The sequence below is a fragment of the Aulonocara stuartgranti genome (genome assembly GCF_965226115.1).
Source record: "Aulonocara stuartgranti genome assembly, chromosome: 2".
Lineage (NCBI taxonomy): Eukaryota > Metazoa > Chordata > Actinopteri > Cichliformes > Cichlidae > Aulonocara > Aulonocara stuartgranti.
This window is the reverse complement of record NC_138940.1, coordinates 25,482,644-25,505,999: the sequence shown is the minus strand read 5'-3', so window position 1 is coordinate 25,505,999 and position 23,356 is coordinate 25,482,644. Positions and strand designations below refer to the sequence as shown.

General features: G+C 40.3%; 5 protein-coding genes across 6 annotated transcripts in view; 2 read left to right on the top strand and 3 right to left on the bottom strand.

Annotated features, from left to right (window-relative positions):
- The first annotated feature begins 1,343 nt into the window (after positions 1-1,343).
- On the top strand, positions 1,344-2,977 carry nkx2.5 (NK2 homeobox 5). The gene is made up of 2 exons (XM_082545409.1): positions 1,344-1,788; positions 2,286-2,977. Exons 1-2 carry the CDS (start codon positions 1,440-1,442, stop codon positions 2,897-2,899), a joined length of 963 nt encoding a protein of 320 aa, XP_082401535.1. The 5' UTR covers positions 1,344-1,439; the 3' UTR covers positions 2,900-2,977.
- Positions 2,978-4,413: 1,436 nt separating this feature from the next.
- On the bottom strand, positions 4,414-8,410 carry bnip1a (BCL2 interacting protein 1a). The gene is made up of 6 exons (XM_082547574.1): positions 8,298-8,410; positions 6,986-7,078; positions 6,796-6,887; positions 6,610-6,714; positions 6,039-6,157; positions 4,414-5,850 (listed from the first exon to the last, which is right to left on the bottom strand). Exons 1-6 carry the CDS (start codon positions 8,376-8,378, stop codon positions 5,654-5,656), a joined length of 687 nt encoding a protein of 228 aa, XP_082403700.1. The 5' UTR covers positions 8,379-8,410; the 3' UTR covers positions 4,414-5,653.
- A 264-nt stretch (positions 8,411-8,674) lies between these two features.
- On the bottom strand, positions 8,675-10,583 carry atp6v0e1 (ATPase H+ transporting V0 subunit e1). 2 transcript variants are annotated; one of them, XM_082558182.1, is made up of 4 exons: positions 10,351-10,583; positions 9,799-9,846; positions 9,117-9,240; positions 8,675-9,022 (listed from the first exon to the last, which is right to left on the bottom strand). In XM_082558182.1, exons 1-3 carry the CDS (start codon positions 10,452-10,454, stop codon positions 9,147-9,149), a joined length of 246 nt encoding a protein of 81 aa, XP_082414308.1. In that variant the 5' UTR covers positions 10,455-10,583; the 3' UTR covers positions 8,675-9,022; positions 9,117-9,146. The 2 variants fall into 2 exon arrangements, with proteins under 2 accessions (XP_082414308.1, XP_082414307.1); XM_082558181.1 differs by having other exon boundaries at positions 8,675-9,025; positions 10,351-10,581.
- Positions 10,584-13,126: 2,543 nt separating this feature from the next.
- rpl26 (ribosomal protein L26) lies at positions 13,127-16,676 on the bottom strand. Its single transcript, XM_082558171.1, has 4 exons — positions 16,568-16,676; positions 15,729-15,900; positions 15,492-15,632; positions 13,127-13,292 (listed from the first exon to the last, which is right to left on the bottom strand). The coding sequence occupies exons 2-4, from the start codon at positions 15,894-15,896 to the stop codon at positions 13,164-13,166; spliced, it is 438 nt and encodes a 145-aa protein (XP_082414297.1). The 5' UTR covers positions 15,897-15,900; positions 16,568-16,676; the 3' UTR covers positions 13,127-13,163.
- A 124-nt stretch (positions 16,677-16,800) lies between these two features.
- Positions 16,801-23,356, top strand: part of ppp2r2ba (protein phosphatase 2, regulatory subunit B, beta a) — a 42,184-nt gene continuing 35,628 nt past the window's right edge. The window contains exon 1 of the mRNA XM_082558160.1: positions 16,801-17,779. Coding sequence (XP_082414286.1) covers positions 17,701-17,779 — 79 coding nt within the window. The 5' untranslated portion in view covers positions 16,801-17,700. The remainder of the gene's footprint in view (positions 17,780-23,356) is intronic.

Below are 23,356 nucleotides of genomic sequence, written 5' to 3'. Positions count from 1 at the left end.
GTGTTGACTCTCGCTGGGCCGGAGAAAGATTTTATGGCCATTCATCAGCTCGCGAGGCGCACAAATAGTCTTTAAAACTATAAACACAATCGCTGGATCGGAGACGGGGGGACCCATTTACCCCGTGGCTGCGCTAAACGCTTAAGATAAAACAAACGATAATACTGTCTGTCTCCTGTGACCGTCTCCACAGGCATTAATAGGAGGTTTAGTGCCAATGGTGCGAGGGGGAACCCATGTAGGTTACGCGTCATTACGCACAGCTGTCTCTATTTCACTGCTGACAGCTGAAGTCATATTGCCCAAATTATCATTGTTAAATTAAGAACTAAATGATTGTATGCTTAATTGATATCTCAGTGCGCCTGTATTTAACAGGACAGAGAAGATGCACAGAAAATGTAAACCCGGCTGAACGAATTGGGACTTTCTGACTGCCATAAGACAAAAGTGTCACACATGACACTTTTTTAGGATAACCCGGCCTGCAGCTTGGGTGGGAGCTTGTTGTCATCTGTTATCACGTCCCGATAAGACAGACAGCGTCTCCAAAAATCTCTTAGAGGCAGACAGCAGAGTGTGTCACTCCTGGTTTCAGGTTCCTTGTTCAGGGACCCAACCTGTTGTCTGCTTCCCTCCTTCTTGACGCTTGTCTGCTCCGTTTCCCCTCAGAAGAGCCACGGGCCGACACCCCAAGCACACACGCGCAGACGACCATCTAGGCGCATTAATGGATTTTGATTCCACCCAGAAAGTTAAACAATGCAAGTCAGTGGTCGCTAATGCAAGTTTTTGATGTGTATGTCAGATAAATTATTTATTTGGTACTTGAAGACCTGTATAAACATCCGGAGCTTGTATTGTGCGTAATGGACTACAGCAGTGCTAAACACTATCCGGCGAGATGGATACTTCATTTAGAAGCTTTATAAACCAGTGACATCCTCAATCAAAGCACAATAAGATGTGTTTCTCTCCAACAGGATGAAAGGATGTACTGATTTAGTGGAATATTTACAGCAATCCTATTTGCTCTGGGCAGAGTATAAAGGCTGGTTAAGCAGGCTACTTTGCTGCAAATTAAGAAATAGACCTATGACCAACATCAAGCCTAACATGCAACCTACCAAACATCACTTTACGTCAGTAAATGGGAGTACCAGAGCTCAAGGTCCCACTGGATCCCCCGTCCCTCCCTCATTCTCTGCGTCACTGAAAGGAGGGAGAGAGAGGGGCCAAGAAAAAAGTTTGGAGTCAGAGTTGACATTCAAAATGCACACTTCACTCAAGAACAGTCCGGTATACCAAACTTATACGTAAATCCAAGAAGGAAAGGTGGGTTTTTTTGTTTGGGGTTTTTTTTTTTTTTTTTTGGTGACTTCTTTTTGGCCTCCATGTGACAGATTAACAGATTATTTTTCTTTTTCTGGTTTTTGACAATGTTTCCCAGCCCTAGCACGTCCACTCCCTTCTCTGTTAAGGATATATTAAACTTGGAGCAGACTCATGACGTTCTGGCGTCTTCTTTGGACGATTGTTCTCGCATGGACTGCTGCACCGTGGCGACATCCTCCTCCTCCTCTTGTATGCTGGGCCGAATGAAGCAGGAGCCTCTCCGGGACATCTCGTCCACCGCCGCCTCGCTTCTTGTAGAGGACACACACGACTCCAGAGCCGGCAGAGGCAATGCACTTAACTTTGCTTCTACCTTTTATGGCAAATCCCTCATGGAGATGGAAATAGATAAGGGTGGAAAATCTGATGCGTTTGAGGGGAAAAGAAGAAAAGGTGAGCTAAAGAAAGAATTGTCTTTAGTTTGGAGGCCCATTAAACCTAGGCCTGGATACACATGTGCTTGATTTGAATAATGGCAGATTCTCTGAATGTTATCTGCACTAAAGCAATAAGTACCACAAGAAAGTATACAAGAAAAACGGGGGCTGCTGGACAAAGGCCCTAAAACGAAACCTTTGAAATTTAAACATAAATGAAAGTTGGTGAGCTTTAATACTGATTTGAAAATTAATTTGAAAAATGTAATAAAATCCAAACTATCATTGACGTCTTTGGTATGAAATGACAAATCATAGCGTTGTGCGTAAATCATATTAGGAATGATTGGTCGCACGGATGGCCGGGCAATCTGCCCGAACCTGTGCCAATTATTATGATCGTTATAACAGCGCAAAATAAAAAATATGAATATAAATTCTAAAATCGTGAAGAATTCTAATCTAATTCAGTTATTTCTCTGTGCTTTTTCTGTCTGTGTTTGTCTTAATCAGGCGAATTCAGTGTTCCGTCAGAGTCTGTGGAGGACATAAAGGCCGATGATCAGGACCGGCCCAAGCCTCGGAGGCGCAGGAAGCCCCGGGTCCTCTTCTCCCAGGCACAGGTGTACGAGCTGGAGCGCCGCTTCAAACAGCAGCGGTACCTTTCGGCCCCGGAGAGAGATCACCTCGCCGGTGTTCTCAAACTCACCCCGACGCAGGTGAAGATCTGGTTCCAGAACAGGAGGTACAAGTGCAAGCGGCAGAAGCAGGACCAGAGCCTGGAGATGGTGTCCCTGCCGCCGCCCAGGAGGGTGTCGGTGCCGGTGCTGGTGAGGGATGGGAAGCCCTGTCTCGCGAGTGACGCGACCAGCTACAATCCTTCCTACAGTATGGGTCACATTAACCATTTTAGTTATAACAACTACACAGCCTTCAGCAACTACACCGGCTCCAGCTGCAACACGAACTATGCATGCAATTACCCCGCAGCCGCAATGCAGGCTATGCAAGGTACCTCCAGCAACGGCAATTACATGAACTTTGGGGTAGGGGATTTCAGTAACGTCCAGAACACATACTCCTCCAGTAACGGGGTGTCTTCCTTACACGGCATTAGGACGTGGTAAACAAGAGAAGAAGAAGAAAAAAAGATGTTAATTTACCTTAATAGTATTTTATGACTGCATGCGTGTATACCAACGAATTAAAACATTGAGGAGTTTGTGTAATTTACTTATATTTGATGAATTATTTCTCGTAGTTTCCGTTTGAATTCAGCACCAGTTTTTCCTCTAAACGTGTTACATTTTAAGTTATTTTCAGCGCACATTTAATTTGAGCGAAAAACAACATAATAAATGCCATTTTTTAATTTTAAAAATTGCCAGATTTCACTTTCTATTTTTCCATATCTTCCTTAAGGTGGTTATTACATATTTCTTTTTACGAAAAGTATTTTCGGTGGAAAACAAAACAACTTACAACTTAATTATATGATATAATTGTATATGTATTCTATATTATTATTGTTACTACCATTATTATTATCATTAAAATTTTTAGCATACAACCACGTCCTCATCGTGTCTGTTTTGGCTCTGTTATCTAACTGTACATCACAAACCCCCCACAAGAATTCAACTAAATCATCCAATAAAAAAACGATAATTTTAACAGCACATATAATGCACACCTGTGGGTTATATACTGGTAAACATGCATAAAAATAAAATAAAAAATCTGACATCTATCAAACCACCCCATGGTTTGTTTCTGGTTAAACTGCTCAAGTACCTATTAGAAAGCTTCATTCAGTAGGCTTCAACAAGGTAAAAGGTTGTTAAATGTTTACACTTTTTTTACAACCTACTGTCAGCTGCATGTACTTTTTACACATGTTTATAAGGTTGCTTTGACTAGCCGTGACCTTGACCTTTTAAAATGTTTCAAACTGGGTTCCAATACGGAAAACCTGAAACGAATGATCAGTTTTTTATGTAGATAAATTTTATATGAATTATTTCTTCATCTTCTCTTTGTTCCTGAAAGTCAATAGTCTTATTCCCTGAACTTGGAAACATGATGGCAAATACAAGGTGTGACCAGATCAAATATATGTAACTTTTTATGGACAGTACACTGGATTACTGAAAATTACTGTAATATAACCTTTCGCTTTTTATTGTAACACAGCTGTTACTCTCCAACTGAACATACACCCAGTATCAAAATGATGTATTAAATACTAACAATACCAAAGCTCTATAAAGTCAAATTTACTAAATGAATGTGAAGTTGCAGAGGTCTCCCATTAGCCACCCGATCCCCGTGTTTACACCATCAGTGTGGTGTCGTGTACACTTCAGAGACCTCTGCCCACTTATCCAGATACAAACCCAAACACTCAATTGTCAGTATCTTGGTGCTAAATGCAAGAATGGCCCAATTTGCTTGACAGAGAGCCAAAGGCTTTGTCTAAGTGTGCGGCTATACGAACAGGCTGGAAATTGGCTCTGTCCAACTGCCGCCACTTTACACAAGTAAGAGATGCTTAGGCATCTCTCAGGTCTCTTCACACATACTCTATTGTCTGCTATCTTACTGTAAACAATACAGTGACAAATGCACATTTGAGACACACTAAAGAAGACGGGAGCCACTGTGTTTATTAATAATTAGCGATGACATTTACAAATAATAAAAATGAAACAGCAATGCCAGGCAATTGCCCAAAGGGTGGCAAGGTCATGTGGCTTCTCTGGCCACCCTCTCCTCTGTAGTGTTGAAAAGGGAACGTCAGATAACAGCGCCACACAAACCTAAAAATATCCCTCACCCTCCACTCACGCTGGAAAGGGAGAGGGAAACAGGTTGGAATAATCTGCTTTTCCGGGTCTTATCTGAAGAAAGGCAGGGCTGCATGCTGTCCTATCTCTGCCAGTGCGAACACTGCTGGTGCTTTTCGGAGCTTTTCTGCTCTGCTGCAGAGCCACACCGGCAGAGACGGAGCAGACTGCATCCAGTCTTACACTTAATAAAGGGTTTTTTTTTTTACTTTGATTTGCATGCCAAGTGAATAAACATAGGGACAGTTAGAAGTGTATATACAACCTACGAGTGCTGTTCAAGTAGGAAAACACAGTGAGGAGTGAGTGCAATTGAGCCTGAATCATAATAAAGTTAAAAAGTACTTAAATATTCTTTTCACATAAACAACATTAATTCATCATTACGGAGTACAGTAATGTAAGTTGCACAGTGCATTCCCACAAATAGCATTTACATATAAAGCTGGAACGTTATTAACAGTAATTGTGGGAAACTGGATCGTGGTAAATGGCTTGGTTTCCACTGGTGATGCAAAAACATGTACAGGCCTTGTTTTGATCCCAAATATATATGTCTGTAATATAATGTCATTACATAGCATTTTTTGCCTTGAATTAACAGTAATTAATAGCATTGCATGCTACTTTAATAGTTCAGTGATTGACTTGCCAATAAAAAAACTGTTGAAGCTAAAAATGACTTTTCTTTTTTCCAAATGAAACCATGATATTACTCATGCTGTACCATATTTCATGTTTCATAATAATCAGCAAACAAGTTTCCCCTCACACAAAGACACGTTTTACATCCTGAAGCCAAAATATTTTTTTCCTTTAGTCTGCCTCTGAGCTGCAGGCCTGTAGGTCGCTCTCCCTCTGTGTGGACAATATTTCACTCTCAGCAGCGTCTCAGTTCAGTCAAGTAAGCGGTTCGCATTCTGCCGTGCAGACGCCGTAATGCGTCTAGCATAGCACGCAGCATTCAGAGTTGTTTAAATCATTCCCACTGACTATGGAAAGTACCATTCATGCTCACGGGAGAACCCTTCTGGTCTACAGGAAGGGGAACAGTCTCTTCTTTAGGATGTAGAGCACTGTTGCGAGAAACAGAGCTAACGCCAGGAAGATGAGCAGCTTGTCGGTGAGCTCCCTCCGGTTGTACTTGGTGATGAGTTTTCTCCCAATCTGAATGGTCCCTGTCATTGTCTTAAACTCATCATTTGTCTCTTGGATCGTTCTGGAGGAGGTTGCTTTAAACAGAAAAGAAAAAAAATGTGGGGCTACACATTTGTCACTGATATAAATAGACATTATATTCCGAGCGTGTGCATTAACACAGTATAACCTGTTAAATTACTCTCAGTAAACAAGAATGCTTTAATGCCATTTAAAATTAAAAAAGTATATCAAAACAACAGGATACTGTTCATTCACCAACCTAGTGACGTTATGGTCTCCTCGCTCTGCTGAACTTGCTGGGCCATCATTCGGCTGATGCTCATAAGGTTTTCGGTGATGTCGCTGGTGGTCTGGGCCAGACCCTCTTTGGTCATCTTCCTGATTTAAAAAGAATGCATGCAAACAGAATGCATCACATAATAATAATAATAATAATAATAATAATAATAATAATAATATTTTTATCTCTTTATTTGAAAATAAAGAGATAAATAAATAAATAAAAGCGATACACAGCAATACAAGTTAAAAACACAATAACAAGTTAAAAACATAATAAAAGTTAAAAACAATAAAAATTTTTAAAACTAAATGGCATAGAATTAAGACATGTAGGATAGGGTGAACAAGTGGGTCTTCAACTTAGCTTTAAAAACCTCCACCGAGCATGCCTGCCTAATATCTTGAGGGAGATTGTGCCACAAAAATGGGGCACGTAAAGAAAAAGCACGCTCCCCGATAGTCTTTTTTCTTTGCATTTAAGCAAACGTTGCTTAAGTGCAAAGCTGAGATTTAGTGGTCTTTAAATATTAGGACAATCTTCAGCTCACCTCTGTCTCACAGAATCATCAGCTCCATTAAGAAGGGCCTGCTTTTCCATGTTGTCGATTGTAAGTTTGCTGGCCAGGTTGGCTTTCCTCCAGGTTGTCTGGTTACTGCAAAAAATACAAAAAAGAAAATGAATAAGCTTTTATTAAGTAGACTTTTAAAGTGTTAAAGTGGGCAAAATGCATTACCTGAGCATCTGTTTTCTGTGGCCTTCTACCTGAGTCATCAAGGCCTGCTTGTCTGACTCTTTGTCCTGCTCCATTGCCATCTGCTCAAAGTCCTAACATGGAAGCAAAACAACCACAAGGGCTTACAATTAAAAGAAAAAAAAGTTCAAGCAACCGATGTACAGCCTATTAATTGGGAAAAATCTCTCACCTGAATCCGTAGTCTTAAGCTGAGGAAGTTCTTTTTCACTTCTCCATTTAATTCTGTCAGCTTGCTTTGAGGGCCTGTGCACTCACTGATATCCTGGTAAAATGTTGAACCAAGGATAAAAGTCATGACATTTCATTGCTACACTGCTGTTACTGTTCACATGTTGAAACGACAGCTGTTCTGCATATTAACACTGCTTTCTCAAGCTGAACTGTGGAATTCGCACTGTTTTAGACCTCCTCCTCACCTTTTAACTATTTTCACTTTTTCCTGCAAAGCGGATTTTTTTAATGTATTTATTTATCGACACTTCCCCCCAAATTAACCAGCTTTCTAATATTTTTTGACAAGTTTTGCAAAATAGAGTTTAACTTACCCATTTATATTTAAATATGCTCTAAAATCATTTTAAAATATGAATAGTTTCTACCAAATATGGTCCTACACTGCCTTGTGCTTACTAGTGTCGCAAAAGTGAGGCACTTGATCCGGTACATGTTTGGAAAATAATGCTTGATTTTCCAGCGTGCCTTTTATTGAATTGCTTTCCTGTCCATTGACTACTTGAAAAAGATTAACGTAGGTAGATTTTTATTTAGGTCCATAAGTTACATTAATCCTTCGTTTAAATGAAAACATCTAAATACCTGCTGCCAGAAAGATTTTTTTTACACCGATAAACAGGTTGTAGTCAACAGGAATTAAAAACAGAGAATAAAGAAATAAGAAACATTGCAAATATTTCTTAGCCTCTTGGCCACATCTCTCCTACAAAAAGGAGCTGTTTAATCTCAATCTCAATTTTCTGAATCTAAATGGTTTTCTATTATTCATGATAGAAATATTTAACACACTAGAGCTTTAAGTTATTTTAAACAGTTTAAATACAGGTGATGTACCAAAAAGTGATCTCAGATGTGTTTTTATGGCAAGTATTCGTTTTGCTTATAATGTAAACGGGCTGCAGTCAACGGGATTTATGAAGGGGTTATATATAAAATAAAGAAGTGACCTGTTTTGGGAGGATCATCATTTGGTATATACCGGAAATCACTAGTTAGCGCAACACAACACCGGCTGGTTATCTACATTATTATTACAACATCTTGTTCATAAAATCTTGGCTGAAAATATTCTTTTTTTACAGCCTCTTTGTAACTTTGATAGAAAATGTTCCGGTGCAGGCTTTCGGAGACGGTCGCTACACCTCATAAAATCAGGCCAAGTTAATACAACTCCGCTATGTGACACGCTCAAAAAATAACGTGTCCCGTCGCAGCACTAAGCAGTCTTACCAAAGAAATATTCGCACCTGGATGAGAGCTTTAATTTCCAAGTCATATTTGAGTATTTCTTGTTCGCATATTCGGACGTGGACATCTGACGACGCCATGTTGCCAACGTAGCCGGCTGGAGCTACGGAAAGCAAAGAGGCCAATTTGAAGTCCGTACGTCAACGTCGCTTTTTGACGTGTTTTGTTACGCAAAAAACGTCAACGATAATGACTGCATGAAAAATGTTTTATGGGGTCATTTTTTTCAGATAAATTACAAAAAAACAACAGCATTTTCTATGCCCTATGAAAATATTTTAGTGACATAAATGTGTTTAATGTGTAAATGACTTTCAACATAATTATGTAGAAAGGAACACTTTTATATTTGAAAAAAATATATAATTACAAACAATTAAGGATGAATGATTTGTTTATTAATTTATTAATTATCTGATGAACCAGCTGACACAAACTTCACACATACACACACACACTCACACAACAACTGCTATCCATGCTAACAATATTGTTGAACACAATGTACATAATATATAAACAAAACTGCAACAAGGAAATGTTATTTTAATTTAGGTCACAGCACATCCACACAGATCTCACAGCCCTTTGGGAGTCATTATATACACAAGGCACTGGTGCCACTCAATAATCATACAGGGTTCAGAGTTTTAAGGCAATTGGGGACAACTGATCTCTGCAATGGCAAACATCCACTGGTGTGCAGCACTGCAAGGTCATCCTGCTGCTGAGAGAATAATAACACAACATTAGACGAGAGGCATCCAAGTATTAATATATTACATAAAAGTAGCATGTAGGTATAGTCTTAAGCTTACCTTAAGGGTTGGGAGCCCCAGAAAGGCAAATTAAGGCCAGTGATAGCGCAGGTACCAAATAACATCAGTGGACAGGCTAGGCCCAAACAGCGGGTTCAACTGGGCCAGAATGGCTATCAACCAGCTGGGTGAACAGAGAGGACACCATCAAGATCACAAACAAAACACTCACATCATATTCTCTAATAAAAATGTCATCTTGAATGAACACCACGGTTTGTCACAACACTGCAACCAGCTCCTGGGTTTATTATAACAGCATCAAGCTTGGGGGGCATTTGGGAGATTAACCTCACATGGCTGTAACACTACTGTGACTATACTGCCCCCTTTTGTCTGCCAGCATGCAACAAAACACCAGATGCATTCAAAACTGTGAATGTAAATAATTTATGACTTAAATAAGATACGCATAGTCTGCTTTATTTTCAAGCAACGTGCATCAATTAACTTGGAGCAACAGAAGTGGACCAATTTGTAATTATCCAAATGCATTAATCACCTATCAAGAAGATAGTTCTCTTATATTTAACTGACTGCTCACTTCAGCCATTTATATTATAGGCCTGATTCATTGCAGGCTTCCTCTATTGTTTTTAGATATATATAGTACCACTGTGTGTGTGTGCCTGTCTGTGGAAAAAAAAAAAAAAAAAAAGGAATCCGGATGGTGAATACTTACAAAAGGTAACAGCAGACTGCAGTTAGCACCAGCATCGTCACTATCACACTGTGGGGAAATAATATACATTTTAAATATATAAACAGCACATCTAATATTTAATGTCTGCGAGTTTTTGGATTTAAAACACATCCAGCCATTCATCCACATTCACGAGCTGGATCTCGTGATGCAACTGAAAATCAGACAAATAAAGGAAGTTGTACTGACTTTGGCATTTTTTTTTTCCAAAAATAGAATCCATTAATGGTCGTATTATGTACTGAAATACAAGAGCAGGATTCACTGCCAAGGGGTGTGAGGAACTTTAGCACGAAGCCAGAGTAAAATTAGCTTTAGTTAGCTAACTCTTAAGTTTTAGTAACTAGAGTAGCTAACAGGGTTTAAAGGTGATATGTAAGTGTAATAAACAGCTTTACAAAACGCCAACAGTAAATTTAGCTCACGCACACTTCACCTGTTTGTATAAAAACTAAGAAAATAATACAACGTTGACATAAAAACCTTCCGTAAACTCCTTATAGCCAGTCGGAGCTAAGCTAACCAACTTACCCTCTGTTTGGTCCTTTGGGGATAAACCAAGGCACAATTCCTCCAACAATACCCCAGAACACAGTCATCACGGAAATCGCGATCGCAAACGAAGTTATTGCCATTGTGAGTTTCGTCTAAAAACACAAGACTTCAGAGGTATAAACTTTCAACTAAATGTATGCTGCCCAGCCGACGACGACACGCAGAAGGCAACACGTATCACATGACTGTGAACCGGAGAAAGAGGAAGTGGAGGGACTGCACTGCAAATTTCAAAGTGCTTGTGTTGTGAAACGTTTTCATTAATTCTTAAATTAAATAAATGGCGAAAAGTATTTGCGGTTTAACCCAACTTTTATTTGTGAAGCGGACAAACTGGAAGACAAACTGTGCCATATTTATGTTTATTTCTACTACATTTCTCTCATTAACGTGAAAAATAGTATATGAATATTACACATTGTTATACAGGTGAAACTCGAAAAAAAATAGAATATCGTGCACAAGTTCATTTATTTCAGCAATTCTACTTAAAAGGTGAAACTAATATAGGTTCACCTTTTAGATATTTCAAGCCTTTATTTATTACAATTTTGTTGATCGTGGCTTACAGCTTATGAAAAACCTAAATTCAAAAGCTCAGAAAATTTGAATATTGCATGAAACCAATAAAATAAGGATTTTAAATAGAGAAATGTCAGACCTCTGAAAAGTATAATCATGCATATGTACTCAGTACTTGGTTTGGGCCCTTTTGCATGAATTACTGCATCAATGCAGCGTGGCATGGATGCTATCAGCTTAGGTGTTATGGAAGACTAGGATGCTTCAATAGCAGCCTTCAGCTGTTCTGCATTGTTCGGTCTCACGACTCTCATCTTTATCTTGGCAATGCCCCATAGAGAATCTATTGAACCAGGTTTTAGTACGTTTGTAGGTGTGGGCAGGTGCCAAGTCCTGCTGGAAAATGAAGCCAGCTTCAGCTTCAACAGCTGCCTTGACTCTGGACTTAATAAAGCACAGTGGACCAACACCTGCATGCCTCCCCAAATTAACACAGACTGTGGAAACTTAACACTGGACTTCAAGCATCCTGGATTGTGTGTCTCTCCATTCTCCCTCCAGACTCTGGGACCTTGGTTTCCAAATGAGATGCAAAATTTTCTCTCATTACAAAAGAGGACTTTGGACCACTGAGCAACAGACCAGTTCTTTTTTTCTTTAGCCAAGGTGAGACACTTCTGACATTATTGTTCAGGAGCGGCTTGACAAGAGGAATATGACATTTGAAGCCCAAATCCAGGATCCGTCTGTGTGTGGTGGCTCTTGATGCACCAACTCCAGCCTCAGTCCACTCCTTGTGAAGGTCCCCCACACTTTTGAATGACCTTTCCCTGACAATGCTCTCCAGGCTCTGGTCATCCCTGCTGCTTGTGCACCTTTTTCTTCCAAACCATTCCCTTCCACATAACTTTTTATTAATGTGCATTGATACAGAACTTTGGGAACATCCAACTTCTTTTGCACTTATCTTTTGAGGCTTTCCCTCCTTATGGAGGGTGTCAATTATGGTTTTCTGCGCAACTGTCAGATCAGCAGTCTTCCCCATAATTGTGATTCCTACTGAACCAGACTGTGAAACCATTTAAAGGCTCAAGAACTCTTTGGAGATGTTTTGGATTAATTAGCTAATCAGAGTGGGACACTTTGAGCCTACAACTGGACCTTTTCACAATATTCAAATTTTCTGAGCTTTTGAATTTGGGGTTTTCACAAGCTGTTAGCCACGATCAGCAAAATTTTAACAAATAAAGGCTTGAATTATCTCACTTTGCATGTAATGAGTTTTTATTATGTTTCACTTTTTCAGTAGAATTACTGAAATAAATGAACTTTTGCACGATATTCAAATTTTTTCAAGTTTCACCTGTATATCTTTTTTTCATTCAATAGGTAGCCTCTCCTCCTATGATGTTTTAGTTTCGCTAAATTTAATGTAAAATTTCTTGCAAAATCTATTTTTTTCTTCTTCCCTCTCAAACACTGTCAGAGATGGCAGCAGGGACCCAGAGGCATTCAGTGAGGAGCAAGAGGTCACTGAATTACCTGCTGTCCACCATGGACAGCCCATCACGGTCACCACAGTCCTCATTCATCAGCTCGTTTAAAACCAAAATGGTTTCCTACTGTTCTCTTCTTCTGTGACAGGTGAACACACCTGTCAGGATATAAGATTTCATTTTTATCCTTTATCCTGGTCCCTTAAAAGTAATTTCCTTTGGAGGATCCATAAAGTATATTAATCTGGATCTGTTAGAGCAAATGCTGGGTTTCCATATTTTTGCTTAAATGCTTTGAAATATTTTTTTGTTTCTTGCACAGTATTTTGGATTTTCACCTCATCATTTTATAGTGAAATCAATTAACATAGAAGCTGAGGTGGTGTGTAGTCAGTCACATGAATTTCCTTGCCTGTAACAAAACTACACTCATATTTGCAGTTAATTGTGCAATTAAAGAACATTTCTTTGTGTAGTTCACTTTTAACATTTTTAAACAATAAACCTATGCAATTTTGGCCACAGCTTGTTTTTAATTAAGCAGCAGCACTGGCCAATTCATTAAATTCCTTATAATACAGTGTGCTGTTTAGAGATTTGAACATGACTTTGAAGGCATACAGTATACCCAAGTGTTAATTTCCATAAAAAAGACAAGCATGTTTAAAATAAAACATTAAAAAACATTCCCGAGTTTAGGGCGTTACAACGAAAATATGACAGACAACATGAGGTCCATTTACAGAGTTTATTGATAGCAAAAGATCATTTTCACTCCTGCATCTTCTCAATGGTCTCCTCCTTGTATTTGCCCTTCTCCTTTCCATCAGCACGAGACTTGGCCTTGCGCTCCAGGATCTTCTTGCGGTCTTTGTCCAGCTTTAGCCTGGTGATGACCACCTGCAGACACAAAAACATCTTGGTAAACAAACATGTATTCTCTCATGGATACATCAGCAATATGTCTGAAATTACCTTCAAATCTCTTTAATAAAATTTAACAAAAAGACATTGCTTAATAATTGAAACATTTCCCACTGTTTTTGTAACCAAGGATTATTATTTTTACTCTACAAGGAAAATCTTGCTTTTCCAGTTTACGTTTAAAATTTTTTTAAAAAAAATAAAAAATTGAATCAAAAGGGACATGCTGAAATTCAAATATAATTCTTCTTAAATTACTAATGTTCCGCATCTAGGATGTCACATGCTCTCCCATTAGCTCTGTACTTGCTTCAGCTATCCACCAGTGTTTACAGATTTACAGAACTGACAGAAAGAGGTTCTGTGGTAGTTTAATGCATTACACTGCAATTTAAAACCGAACAGCATCAGCAAATTTAAAAAAAAAGAAAGAAAAAATCTATAATCCAGCTAAACCAGAGCAACTGCACTTCACAAAATGTTATTTGGTCACTTTGATTTTTCAATTTCAGTGCTCATAACACCAAGTGTCAGAGTATGATGAAACACTGTGTCAAATACCAAGTGACATTTCTCTCAAGTCTACCTGTAATCAGAGTTTAGGGTGTGCACCCGGGAGCAGGATTAAGACATAATTAGTTAGAAGCAAATCTTAGCCCAACAGGCAGCTTTACACACGTGTAATATAGAAACCTGAAGTCTGGCTTAGATATGGCATCTTCTTATATCTAGTAATCCTAGACTGTCCACAAAAGAAGTCCTTAGTGAGTTGCTGGTGCATAGTGAGATTTGGTGTCATTTGGGCTCGATGTAAAGTTTCCTTTTCTTTTTGAAAACACTGCAGCCTCACTGGAGACAAGTGGGAGTGAGTTGGTCCCTTGATAAATTAACTTCAGGAACATAGGGATTTCCCAATAGCACAGCGGGATACTACCGCAGCAGTTGAAAAATTCTCCATAATAAAAATGTTTACTTGTTTTGACTTCTTCTTTACCAGCACTAATGCAGTGATTGAGTCTTGAAAATGTATCAATTTAGCAGCAGACTACAGCGACTGGACAACACCCAGTATCCAGATTTAAATGGGTCTAAGGTGGCGTTGAAGTGCAATGAGCAGAATCAGATACATCAGAGTCACCCTTATTTGGTTTGTGCTTAACAAGTAAGGAATTTGACTCCACTTTACTTTGCTCTCTGCATACATGTGCAGAGAGTATGCCAACGACATCAACCATAACACCAGTTTACAATCTCCAGATCACAACACACACCGCCTTTGGCTACTACCGTCCCACACAACCACAACTAGTCAAGTAGTCTGTCCGACTGCAAGATGAGAGAGTCAAGCACCTGAATGCTATTGAAGTTTACAACTGTAGTGACTGGGGCCCACTCATGGAAGCAGATTTAGCAAACATCCCTCGGTTTGTTAATCCAGACATGAGGAAAATGCTGGAATCCCACGATCCTATGATTCTGGGTGTCAGAGCTCCACTGATGGCTTCCTTTACATTTTTTCTACTCATGCATGTGCTTAACTAAAGGTGAACACTCAAGTTCAATGAAGATATTCTGATCAGCTGTTCTGAAACCAAAATCTTTAGCAGTTCAAAGCAATCTGGTAAGCAGACAACAAAAAGTGAATGATATTTGTCAACTTTGAGTGAAGTAACTGTTATCAATGTGAAGTAGGTGGGACCCCTCACACTTTCAGACCAGTGACTGAAAAGACTACCACAGAATGAAGAATACGGCTAAAAGGCACAACACGACAATTGTTTTCAGTGTGGACACAGCTTAAGAGTTGCAGATCTTAGACTTAAACTCAAAGTTTATATATAAACTTTATTTGTTGAACATGCTTCTTGGAACAGGGCTCTGAGCCAGCTGTTAGGAAAAGAAACAAACATCAAGAGCTAAAATACCTCAACTTTCAAAATTACAATAGATAAAAAACACTAAGAACCCCAAAATACCCAAGAAATACTTATATAGCTACCCTCCACATTGAATTTGTGTTGATCAGCTTAAGAGCTTGTGACATGAAAAGCTCAAGACTACATCTTCCTGACACAAACAAACCAAACAGATATGAAGCCAGTAAGCACCATGTGTGACTATACCACGGAACAAGTCTACTCACACAAACTCAGTATCTATTCAATTACGTCTCACCTTGCTGGGGTGGATGCCGACATGGACTGTTGTTCCATTGGCCTTCTCTCTCTGCACACGCTCGATGTAGATGACATACTTTTTCCTGTAGACCTGGACTACTTTGCCAATCTGCTGGCCTTTGTAGTGTCCACGGACAACCTGTATGTAAATACACAAGGAGGTCAGACTAATCTGCCTAACATGTTGCACATCAGCTATAAAAAAAGAATCCCTCAGCAATACAAACCACATTACCTGGACTTCGTCATCTTTGCGGATGGGCATGGACCTCACGTTGTATTTCTGGCGGAGCTCCTTAGACAGGGGGGAAGACATGATCTTCCTCCTGATGTGTGAGGGGGCATTGAAGTGCCTCTTACGGTTCTTGCGACGGGAGGATGTTACAAAGGGATTGAGCTTCATGATGCTGTAAAGAAACAAGTAATGGCACATTGACAAACCCAGGCGATAAAGGCTGCACTTGCTTGCAAAACAGTCCACTCAAATTGTGGATCAGGATCGACAGTTTTAAGAAAATATAAGAATGTAGGGTTAAAGTACACACTACTATCTTCCGACACCACATAAAGCAACTGAGAACCCAAACCTAGAATGTCCACTATGTGTGTTATTTTGCTGTATTAGGTACCTGGCTAGGTTGTGCTACGTTTTAAAGGCGACTATTAAGCTAGCTCAAGTAGTTAGCATAAGATAGCCGTCAGACCGAAGCGGGATATTTCTGCAACATAAACTCGGTACAGTGGTTGAACAAACTACACACTTCCAAAACAATGTTTTTAAAAGCCCATTACAGTTACAGAATGTAAAATTGGTCAAATATTAAAGGCTAGCACCAGGAGTAGAGCTGGTTCACTATCGCTAACCGACATGCGGATACTGAAGGACCTAACAGGGAGACCAACTACTGACAGCGTTTATTTAGTAATCCATCGTCAACACGAAGCCAATATTCGCTGATTTTTAATTGTACTGAAGTATATGTGGGGTTTACACTTGTATACGGACACACAGTGGTATTAAAAGCAGGATGGATAACGATAACTTTGGCGAATTCATCTGCCGGGAATTCTTACCCTGCCTTTGCTCCTCTATGGCCGGCGGAAAAGAGACTCGCAAACTACTTCCGCTGGCATTAGTTCACACTCAAGTCTCGCGAGAAGTCAGTGTTTAAAATGATAACACAGATAAACGCAAGCGTAAACACAGAGGGGTCTGGCAAAGATGACACAATTTCGTCGTACTGAAACTTGTTTAAGTGCTGCGTGTGCTACGAGGAGTTAAATTCGACTAAAAGAAGGTGACCGTTAAGATTTTTATTCACCATAACAAATTTATTTTTTAAATAATGCCACGTAATAATTTTTAGTTGATAAAATTGCAGGGGCGTTTTTAGTAAACATGCACAACGATGTTTACTAGGTTTGTTTTTTGTGACGTTATAACTTGTGTTTTCTAGCTACATTAAATATTTCCACAAGATGGCGCTAAACTTAGTTAATCGGTAACCTGGTCTACAAACAAGTTTTGTCTATGATTCATCAAGTTCTGGGCTCTGTGCACCACACAACCCTCTTTTAGGCATCAGGGATAAGTGTGAGTAGCACTAATAGATCGGCAAAACACATGTTCTATCGGTAATACACACCCCAAAAAACATTCAGTGTAATTTCCAATCAAAGTATTTGCCCTTAGCTACATTTAATATAAAACAGACTACCAAATTTATAAGGCAAAACTTCCTGGCTCTCGCAGATGTAATTGCGCTTTTCCTGCTCTTTTTTTTATTTTATTTAAACCCAAATACACTGAGAAATAAACACGAGGAGGGTGTTCACACCAGCAGACCACACATACATTGACCTCCCATGATAAGAGGACAGAAGCGACCCCCTGTCCTGCTCAGACAAACTCGCCCACATACACGGAGAGACCTGCCGAAGCGGAGACGCGCTGACACCGTGCGCTATTCGCTCCCCGGGTGAAGCGCAGATCTACCGGAGCCTACTGCCTGCCTGCCTCCCTGCCTGCCTGTGAAAAAGTGATGCTGTCATAGCCCCCCTGCACCGCGGACAGAGCCTATTTCACTCCCCCCTCCTCCTCTCCGAACCTCCCCGGATCCTCTGTGGCTGGCTGTCGGCGGCAGCAGTGCGGATGTGGAGCCCGCAACGCAGCGCTCTACACCCGTTAGCAAGCACCGGAGAAGAAGATGAAATGTTTTTCCCGTTATCTCCCGTATCTCTTCCGCCCTCCGAGCACCATCCTGTCCTCCACTTGCCACACCGAAGGTAGGGTGGAACGCTTAACCGGGGGTGGCTTTCACGGGTCTGTGAGTCGCTTAGTTTGTGCCTTGTGACATCAATGTTTTTATGCTGCTGCACATATGATACACATGTGCAGAAGTTAGGCTGGCCACTTGAAGGGCTAAGGCTTAACCAGAAGTTAACCCAGACCAATGCAGATTTGACACTATGCATGAAGTTGAAGGAGCCCTTTCTCAATTTCTGATGCAAATTATAGAAAGTGTTCCAAGGCTCTGTGTGTGTGTGTGTGTGTGTGTGTGTGTGTGTGTGTGTGTGTGTGTGTGTGTGTGAGAGAGAGACTGTGTCTTGTAAACAGTATCACTCCATTCGCATTTTGCTCCCTTTAAAGGTGTCAACACACAGGCCTACAGGATGCCAAGAGAGAAAGTCAGTTTGTGGAGTTGCATGACAAGTACCCACATTGCTCCTTACTCATGGTTCTCTCATTCATTTCACCAGCTCACACTGCCTAGATCACTTAATTCAAGAGCATCTAGGCATCTCCAGATATCGCCCAAACCTCTCACATTCACCCATTCCAGTTATTCCTCTGGAGTCCCTGAAGTTAAAATGGTGAATTGACATGCCGTTAGACCGAGAAATGACTTCATAATCCTGTTGATTGTGCTGTCAGACACAGCCCAAGAGGGTCTGAGTGTTTGTATAACCAACCACTTACTAGGTCATAATGTGGAGACTGAGGCATTGCATTATTTAGCTTTGCATGGTTGCCCTCTTTCCTGTGTGCGCTCTGCCCTCAGCCTTCTGGTAGAAGGGAAGATAGTGTGATACACTGTACATCCCAGTATGTTGTGGGCATCAACAAGGTCTTTCACAGCATGTAGAGCTGACCTATATACTGTATATATTCACCAAAGAAGAAGAAGCACTTGAGGCTACCTACTCTTGCACTTTTTACATGTCTTCTCTATTTCATCACAGATCTTTCCCGGTTCTAAATTTCATTTTTCTCCCCCCCATCCTTCTGGCTAATTTAATCTTGATTAGCCATTAAAAGTATGAATATCAAACATTAATTACAGCACTTAAAGCGGCATCAGATGTGAAATTATGGCTAACAGTTTGCCTCATAGCCAGTGCCAGTTTATTTTGTTTTTTGTTAGCTCTGATTGTGCAGTGGAAGTAAATCTGAGTGCATTTTGAACATATACCTGTTTCAAAGTCATTTAGATCTCCATCACACAGCTTTTGAACATTTAATCAGCACAAAAGTGACACAACACATCAGATAAACATCAGTATCTGACGTCAATAAACTTCATCTTATTTATATCGGCCACACTAATGTTGAATCTGTATAAAATCCAAGGTCCAAGGTTTAAAGTGTGTTTATCTAATACTGGATGCAGGCTATTAATGAGATCAGGAGCAATGCATTGCACAAAATGTGAATCACAACAAAATAACTTACAAAAAAGGTTTTTAACAAATGAGTTTGGAAAACATTTCTTTTATACTCAGAGTGTACATATGTGGATTTTAATAAATTTGTTATATTTATCTTGTAAAATATAAATTGACCTGCTTGTCCTGTAGCCTAGTTTCTCACCATGATCACATGGCGTAAATATGATAGAAATGTTTATCATTACTGCATTCGATCGCAAATACAACCCAGTTTGAGCTCCCCGATGTTAAGAGGTGCGGCCAACATACAAAATGTTTTTCACTGCCTTCACTCCAAGCTTGTTTACTCACTTTCTGAGTCTCCATCCCTCCGCCTGACATGAGAGAGTGGTATAATAGAGGAAGTGATAGATCAAGAAGAAGAAGAAAAAAACCACGGCTGCCTTGTTCAGCCTCAGTAATATGATACACGATCCTGTGCTGCTCCCTGTGTGAAGAAATATGAAACAGTTGTATGGAGAAAGCAGGAGTAAGAGATGTTGAATCTCATGTGCTGGAGGCCAGCAGAGTGAGATGACACAGCAGATCACCTTAGAAATATGATGTGTTAAAAACAAAAGAAAGAAAAAGAGAGATAAATACCTCTGCACACTATGTGTTTGGGTGTGTTTTAAAAAGTAAGAGAAGGTAGATGTTTTTGTGCTAGAATCTATGCATGCGCTTGCGTTGCGTAAAAGCTTTTGCTCGCGTGTCCCGTTTTGACCTTGTTGGCATTTATTGCCCCTTATTCAGACATGCTGGTCTGAAGGAAGCTGGGTGGTGCATCACTGTAGTCCTCCTTCATGTCCGCTCCAGCTGAGCGGAGTTCACCGCAGGGAAGATGAGTGTGCAGTTACCATGTTAGTGGAAAATATATTATATAAGCACTGCACTGACCATGGTGTGTGTGTCGGTGTGTGTTCTCTTTGTTTATCTGGGCCATTGTAGAGAGCAATGTGCCAGCATCATTCGGATTCACCTGGGTCCAGTCTCTGAGGGATACACTGCAAGCTTTTGTCTGCCTCCCTGTATAAGTTTATAAGTTTGCATTGGTCTCTCTGTGGCTTTTATCTGTCTTTTTTTGTCCCCTGGTGTTCACTTTTCTCCTTTTTTCATGAGTCTGTCAGTAGGGGTGTGATGGATTAAGTCTTTAAGTTTTCTGAAGGGACTGCATATGTGTGTCTCTCTTTGCTGATACTTTGTGTTTGAGTCAGGAAAAAAAGAAAAAGTGCAACCCCCAACTGACATCTCACCACATCTCAAACTGCCATCAATCAGCAGAGCAAGTCCTGCATCAGCTTCCTCGTCTATTGGCTGTAGTGTCTAAGGGGAAACCTGTGGTACATTATTATGCTAGGGGGGAAAAAAGCTGAAAAGGGAAGTGATTTTTAATTAATTAATTAAACTTTTGAAGATTAGATCTGTGTCAAGTCTCTGTGATTATTAGGTATAGCTGACACGTGTCTCGTGCCACGCATGTGCATTTGTGTATTTTTGCTACATCGTGGTTTTTTTATTTGTAAGAGCTTTTCGTGGCATTGCCGGAGGGGAACTTCTGTCGACAGTCTGACAAAGCATGACACTGAGTTGGAGTTTTCTGTTTGAAGAACACAGCGTGTTTGTGTTTGAGGAACATCGCATATGCTTGTGTGTGTGTTCATTCCCTTATCTTACATCCTGCTCTGTTGTTGTTACCCTGGCAGACACCCAGTTCACGGCTCAAAACACACTTGTCGTAATCATCCTGCCCTTGCATGCCGTTGGGGACAAACACCCTACATACCAAACTCACATAATTCACACACTTACAAGTGTGACTGTTCTGCTTCAGCTTGTCAAAAAGGAGACAGCCCTTGAAGGGATAGGATACTCCTGCAGTTAATATCGCATGTCCATTAGCTCGCTTTTTAACTCGTTAATTAAATAGTATCCAAGCTGAGATAGGAAAGATCAAATGGGGTTATTTCCACATATTCTAGAAAGCTTATCTAAAACAGAGAAGACAACTAATAGGAGGTTTCAAAGACTGAACAGTACCCTAATGACAAGTAAAGTAAACTTGAAAAGGTTTTCTTCCCACCTGGATTGCTCCTCTGACGTCCCATGCTGTATCTCCCCTAGAGCAAGACACTTTTCTGGCTTGTTGCCTGCAGGTGCTCTCATGACATAGGCCTAGTGGTGTAAATGTAAAAAGAAGTGTGGCTGCATGCAAAGGATTAGAATGACAAAGTAGAAGATTTGTTTCGGTTTTAGCAAACGAATGACCAAAGCTGTAGTCATGCATCCATTCTTTTTTCCCAGCTGTGTAAAGATTAAAGTTGTACTAAATAAAAATGTATTTTAACATGGGGCCGAGCAACTCCAAGTAACTAAACAATTATGCGGATCCCTTTAGTGTCATTCAGTGCACTGTTTATGTTTTATGACCTGTATTGCTTTGGTTCACTGTCACTGTTCTTAACCAGTAGATGGACTGGCCCGTCCTAAATGGGAGATAAATTAGGTGGTTTGTCAAACGAGTGGCAGCCTAGGCCTAAGCTTAGAAATATGTATCTTAGTCTGGTTCTTGACAGCTCCTGCCCTTGCTCCACAGGCAGTTTACAGTAACATGAAAACAAAACTGTTCTGTTCTGTTTAGTGCCACTTTAGAGCTACAACCATCTCGGGTTGCTCTATATTGCAAGGTAAAGAATTTACAATAATTTGAGAGAAGACCTTAAGAGGAAAATTCCCTATAATCAGTCACCTCGGAATATTGGGGAACTTTAACAGGACGAGACCTCAAGCAGAACCTGGCTCAAAGAGGGGCAGCCATCTGCTGCAACCTGATGGATGTGAGAGGAAAGAGAGAGCAACAAAAGGAGAGCCTAGATAGACAATGGCGAGGAATATGAAGTATACAAGAATTATTTAAATACTGAATTAAATAAAGCGAGACAAGTTGGGTGCTTGTAACAGACGGAAATAAATGGCAGATAATACACTATCTGGAAAAAGCAGAGGATCTCAGGAGCCACTGACAACTGAAAGAAACATGACGTTCTCTTGCACAGTGAGACAAAAACACCATAACATATCAGTGTCCTCCTCACACAGGATTTTCCCGTAATCTCACTTTACAGCAAACACTTCCTGCTAAGTTTCCGCAGCAAATCTGCAGGAAAACAAGAAAAGAAGCGCACATTTACAGTATGAGTGAGACTCTGTGCCTCACAGGGGTTAGTGTATTATTACAGCAAACACAGTGACACAGGTCTCTTTGTCCTGTTTCTTTATCGCTGTTTCGTCATATGTGGAAGTAGAATAAACATTATGTTACATCCTTTGGCCTGCAACTTAACGGTGAGACGACCCCCCCCCCCCCTTTCATTTTTGTTAAACAGCATCGACTGTGCCCCGGTTGGGAGCCAGACAAAGGGGCTCCTTTGCAAGCTTGACTGCTGGGCTTGTGCTCCAGCTGACGGGCTGCAGCAGAGACACAACTACTATTGGGACTGAGGTATATATAGAACATCAGGATGGGCTTCCTCTGCCCTCTCTCCGCCCATCTGCCTCTGTGGTTTTATAAAAGAGATGTTGAATGAGGCAGGTTATTGTGAACATGCTCACAGTGGTGCAATAAAAATCAATTCATTAAACCCTTGGCATGACAGTGCTCCTGTATCTTGTATTATTATTAGGCCCTGGAAAAAAAAAGATAAGGCAGTCAGTGCAATATATAGTCTTGAGTGTGCTAAACAAGCTTATAGAGGAAGTATTCGTTTGATACTGTTGTGGTGTAATTAAAATAGTTTTGATACCTAGCTCTCGTCTTTAATTCCTATTTTGGTGATTTCCATTATGAAGCGCACACAATACGATTAAAATTAGACTTCCCGGAGTGGAAGGCATAACAAGTGTTCAGCATGCCAAGGTGACACACACAGACTTCTCTTGTTTGCGCTGCAGCCTTTTAAAGCTTTGTGAATTTAGACTGGAAGAATAGACTAGCTTGGATGAAACTTTAATGAGACTGTGCTGCGGCTGTGACAAGAATATACAGCCGATTAGAAGCACAAATGGTACAAGAGATGACAAAACAAAGCGACCACGCGTATTTGAAACAATGCAGCCCAAAATGGAAGAAATCAGGTTTTTCACTTTAAGCAGACGTAC

Excerpts from the sequence above, each read along its gene's own strand:
- nkx2.5 (XM_082545409.1), top strand. The coding sequence starts at position 1,440 with ATGTTTCCCAGCCCTAGCACGTCCACTCCCTTCTCTGTTAAGGATATA. Across the intron at positions 1,789-2,285 it reads TGAGGGGAAAAGAAGAAAAG|GCGAATTCAGTGTTCCGTCA; the intron begins GTGAGCTAAAGA and ends TGTCTTAATCAG.
- bnip1a (XM_082547574.1), bottom strand. The coding sequence starts at position 8,378 with ATGGCGTCGTCAGATGTCCACGTCCGAATATGCGAACAAGAAATACTC. Across the intron at positions 7,079-8,297 it reads AAATTAAAGCTCTCATCCAG|GATATCAGTGAGTGCACAGG; the intron begins GTGCGAATATTT and ends ACATTTTACCAG. Across the intron at positions 5,851-6,038 it reads GGAGACCATAACGTCACTAG|CAACCTCCTCCAGAACGATC; the intron begins GTTGGTGAATGA and ends TTCTGTTTAAAG.
- atp6v0e1 (XM_082558182.1), bottom strand. The coding sequence starts at position 10,454 with ATGGCAATAACTTCGTTTGCGATCGCGATTTCCGTGATGACTGTGTTC. Across the intron at positions 9,847-10,350 it reads CCCAAAGGACCAAACAGAGG|TGTGATAGTGACGATGCTGG; the intron begins GTAAGTTGGTTA and ends ATTTCCCCACAG. Across the intron at positions 9,241-9,798 it reads GCAGTCTGCTGTTACCTTTT|CTGGTTGATAGCCATTCTGG; the intron begins GTAAGTATTCAC and ends CTGTTCACCCAG.
- rpl26 (XM_082558171.1), bottom strand. The coding sequence starts at position 15,896 with ATGAAGCTCAATCCCTTTGTAACATCCTCCCGTCGCAAGAACCGTAAG. Across the intron at positions 15,633-15,728 it reads GCAAAGATGACGAAGTCCAG|GTTGTCCGTGGACACTACAA; the intron begins GTAATGTGGTTT and ends ATTTACATACAG. Across the intron at positions 13,293-15,491 it reads TCGGCATCCACCCCAGCAAG|GTGGTCATCACCAGGCTAAA; the intron begins GTGAGACGTAAT and ends TTGTGTCTGCAG.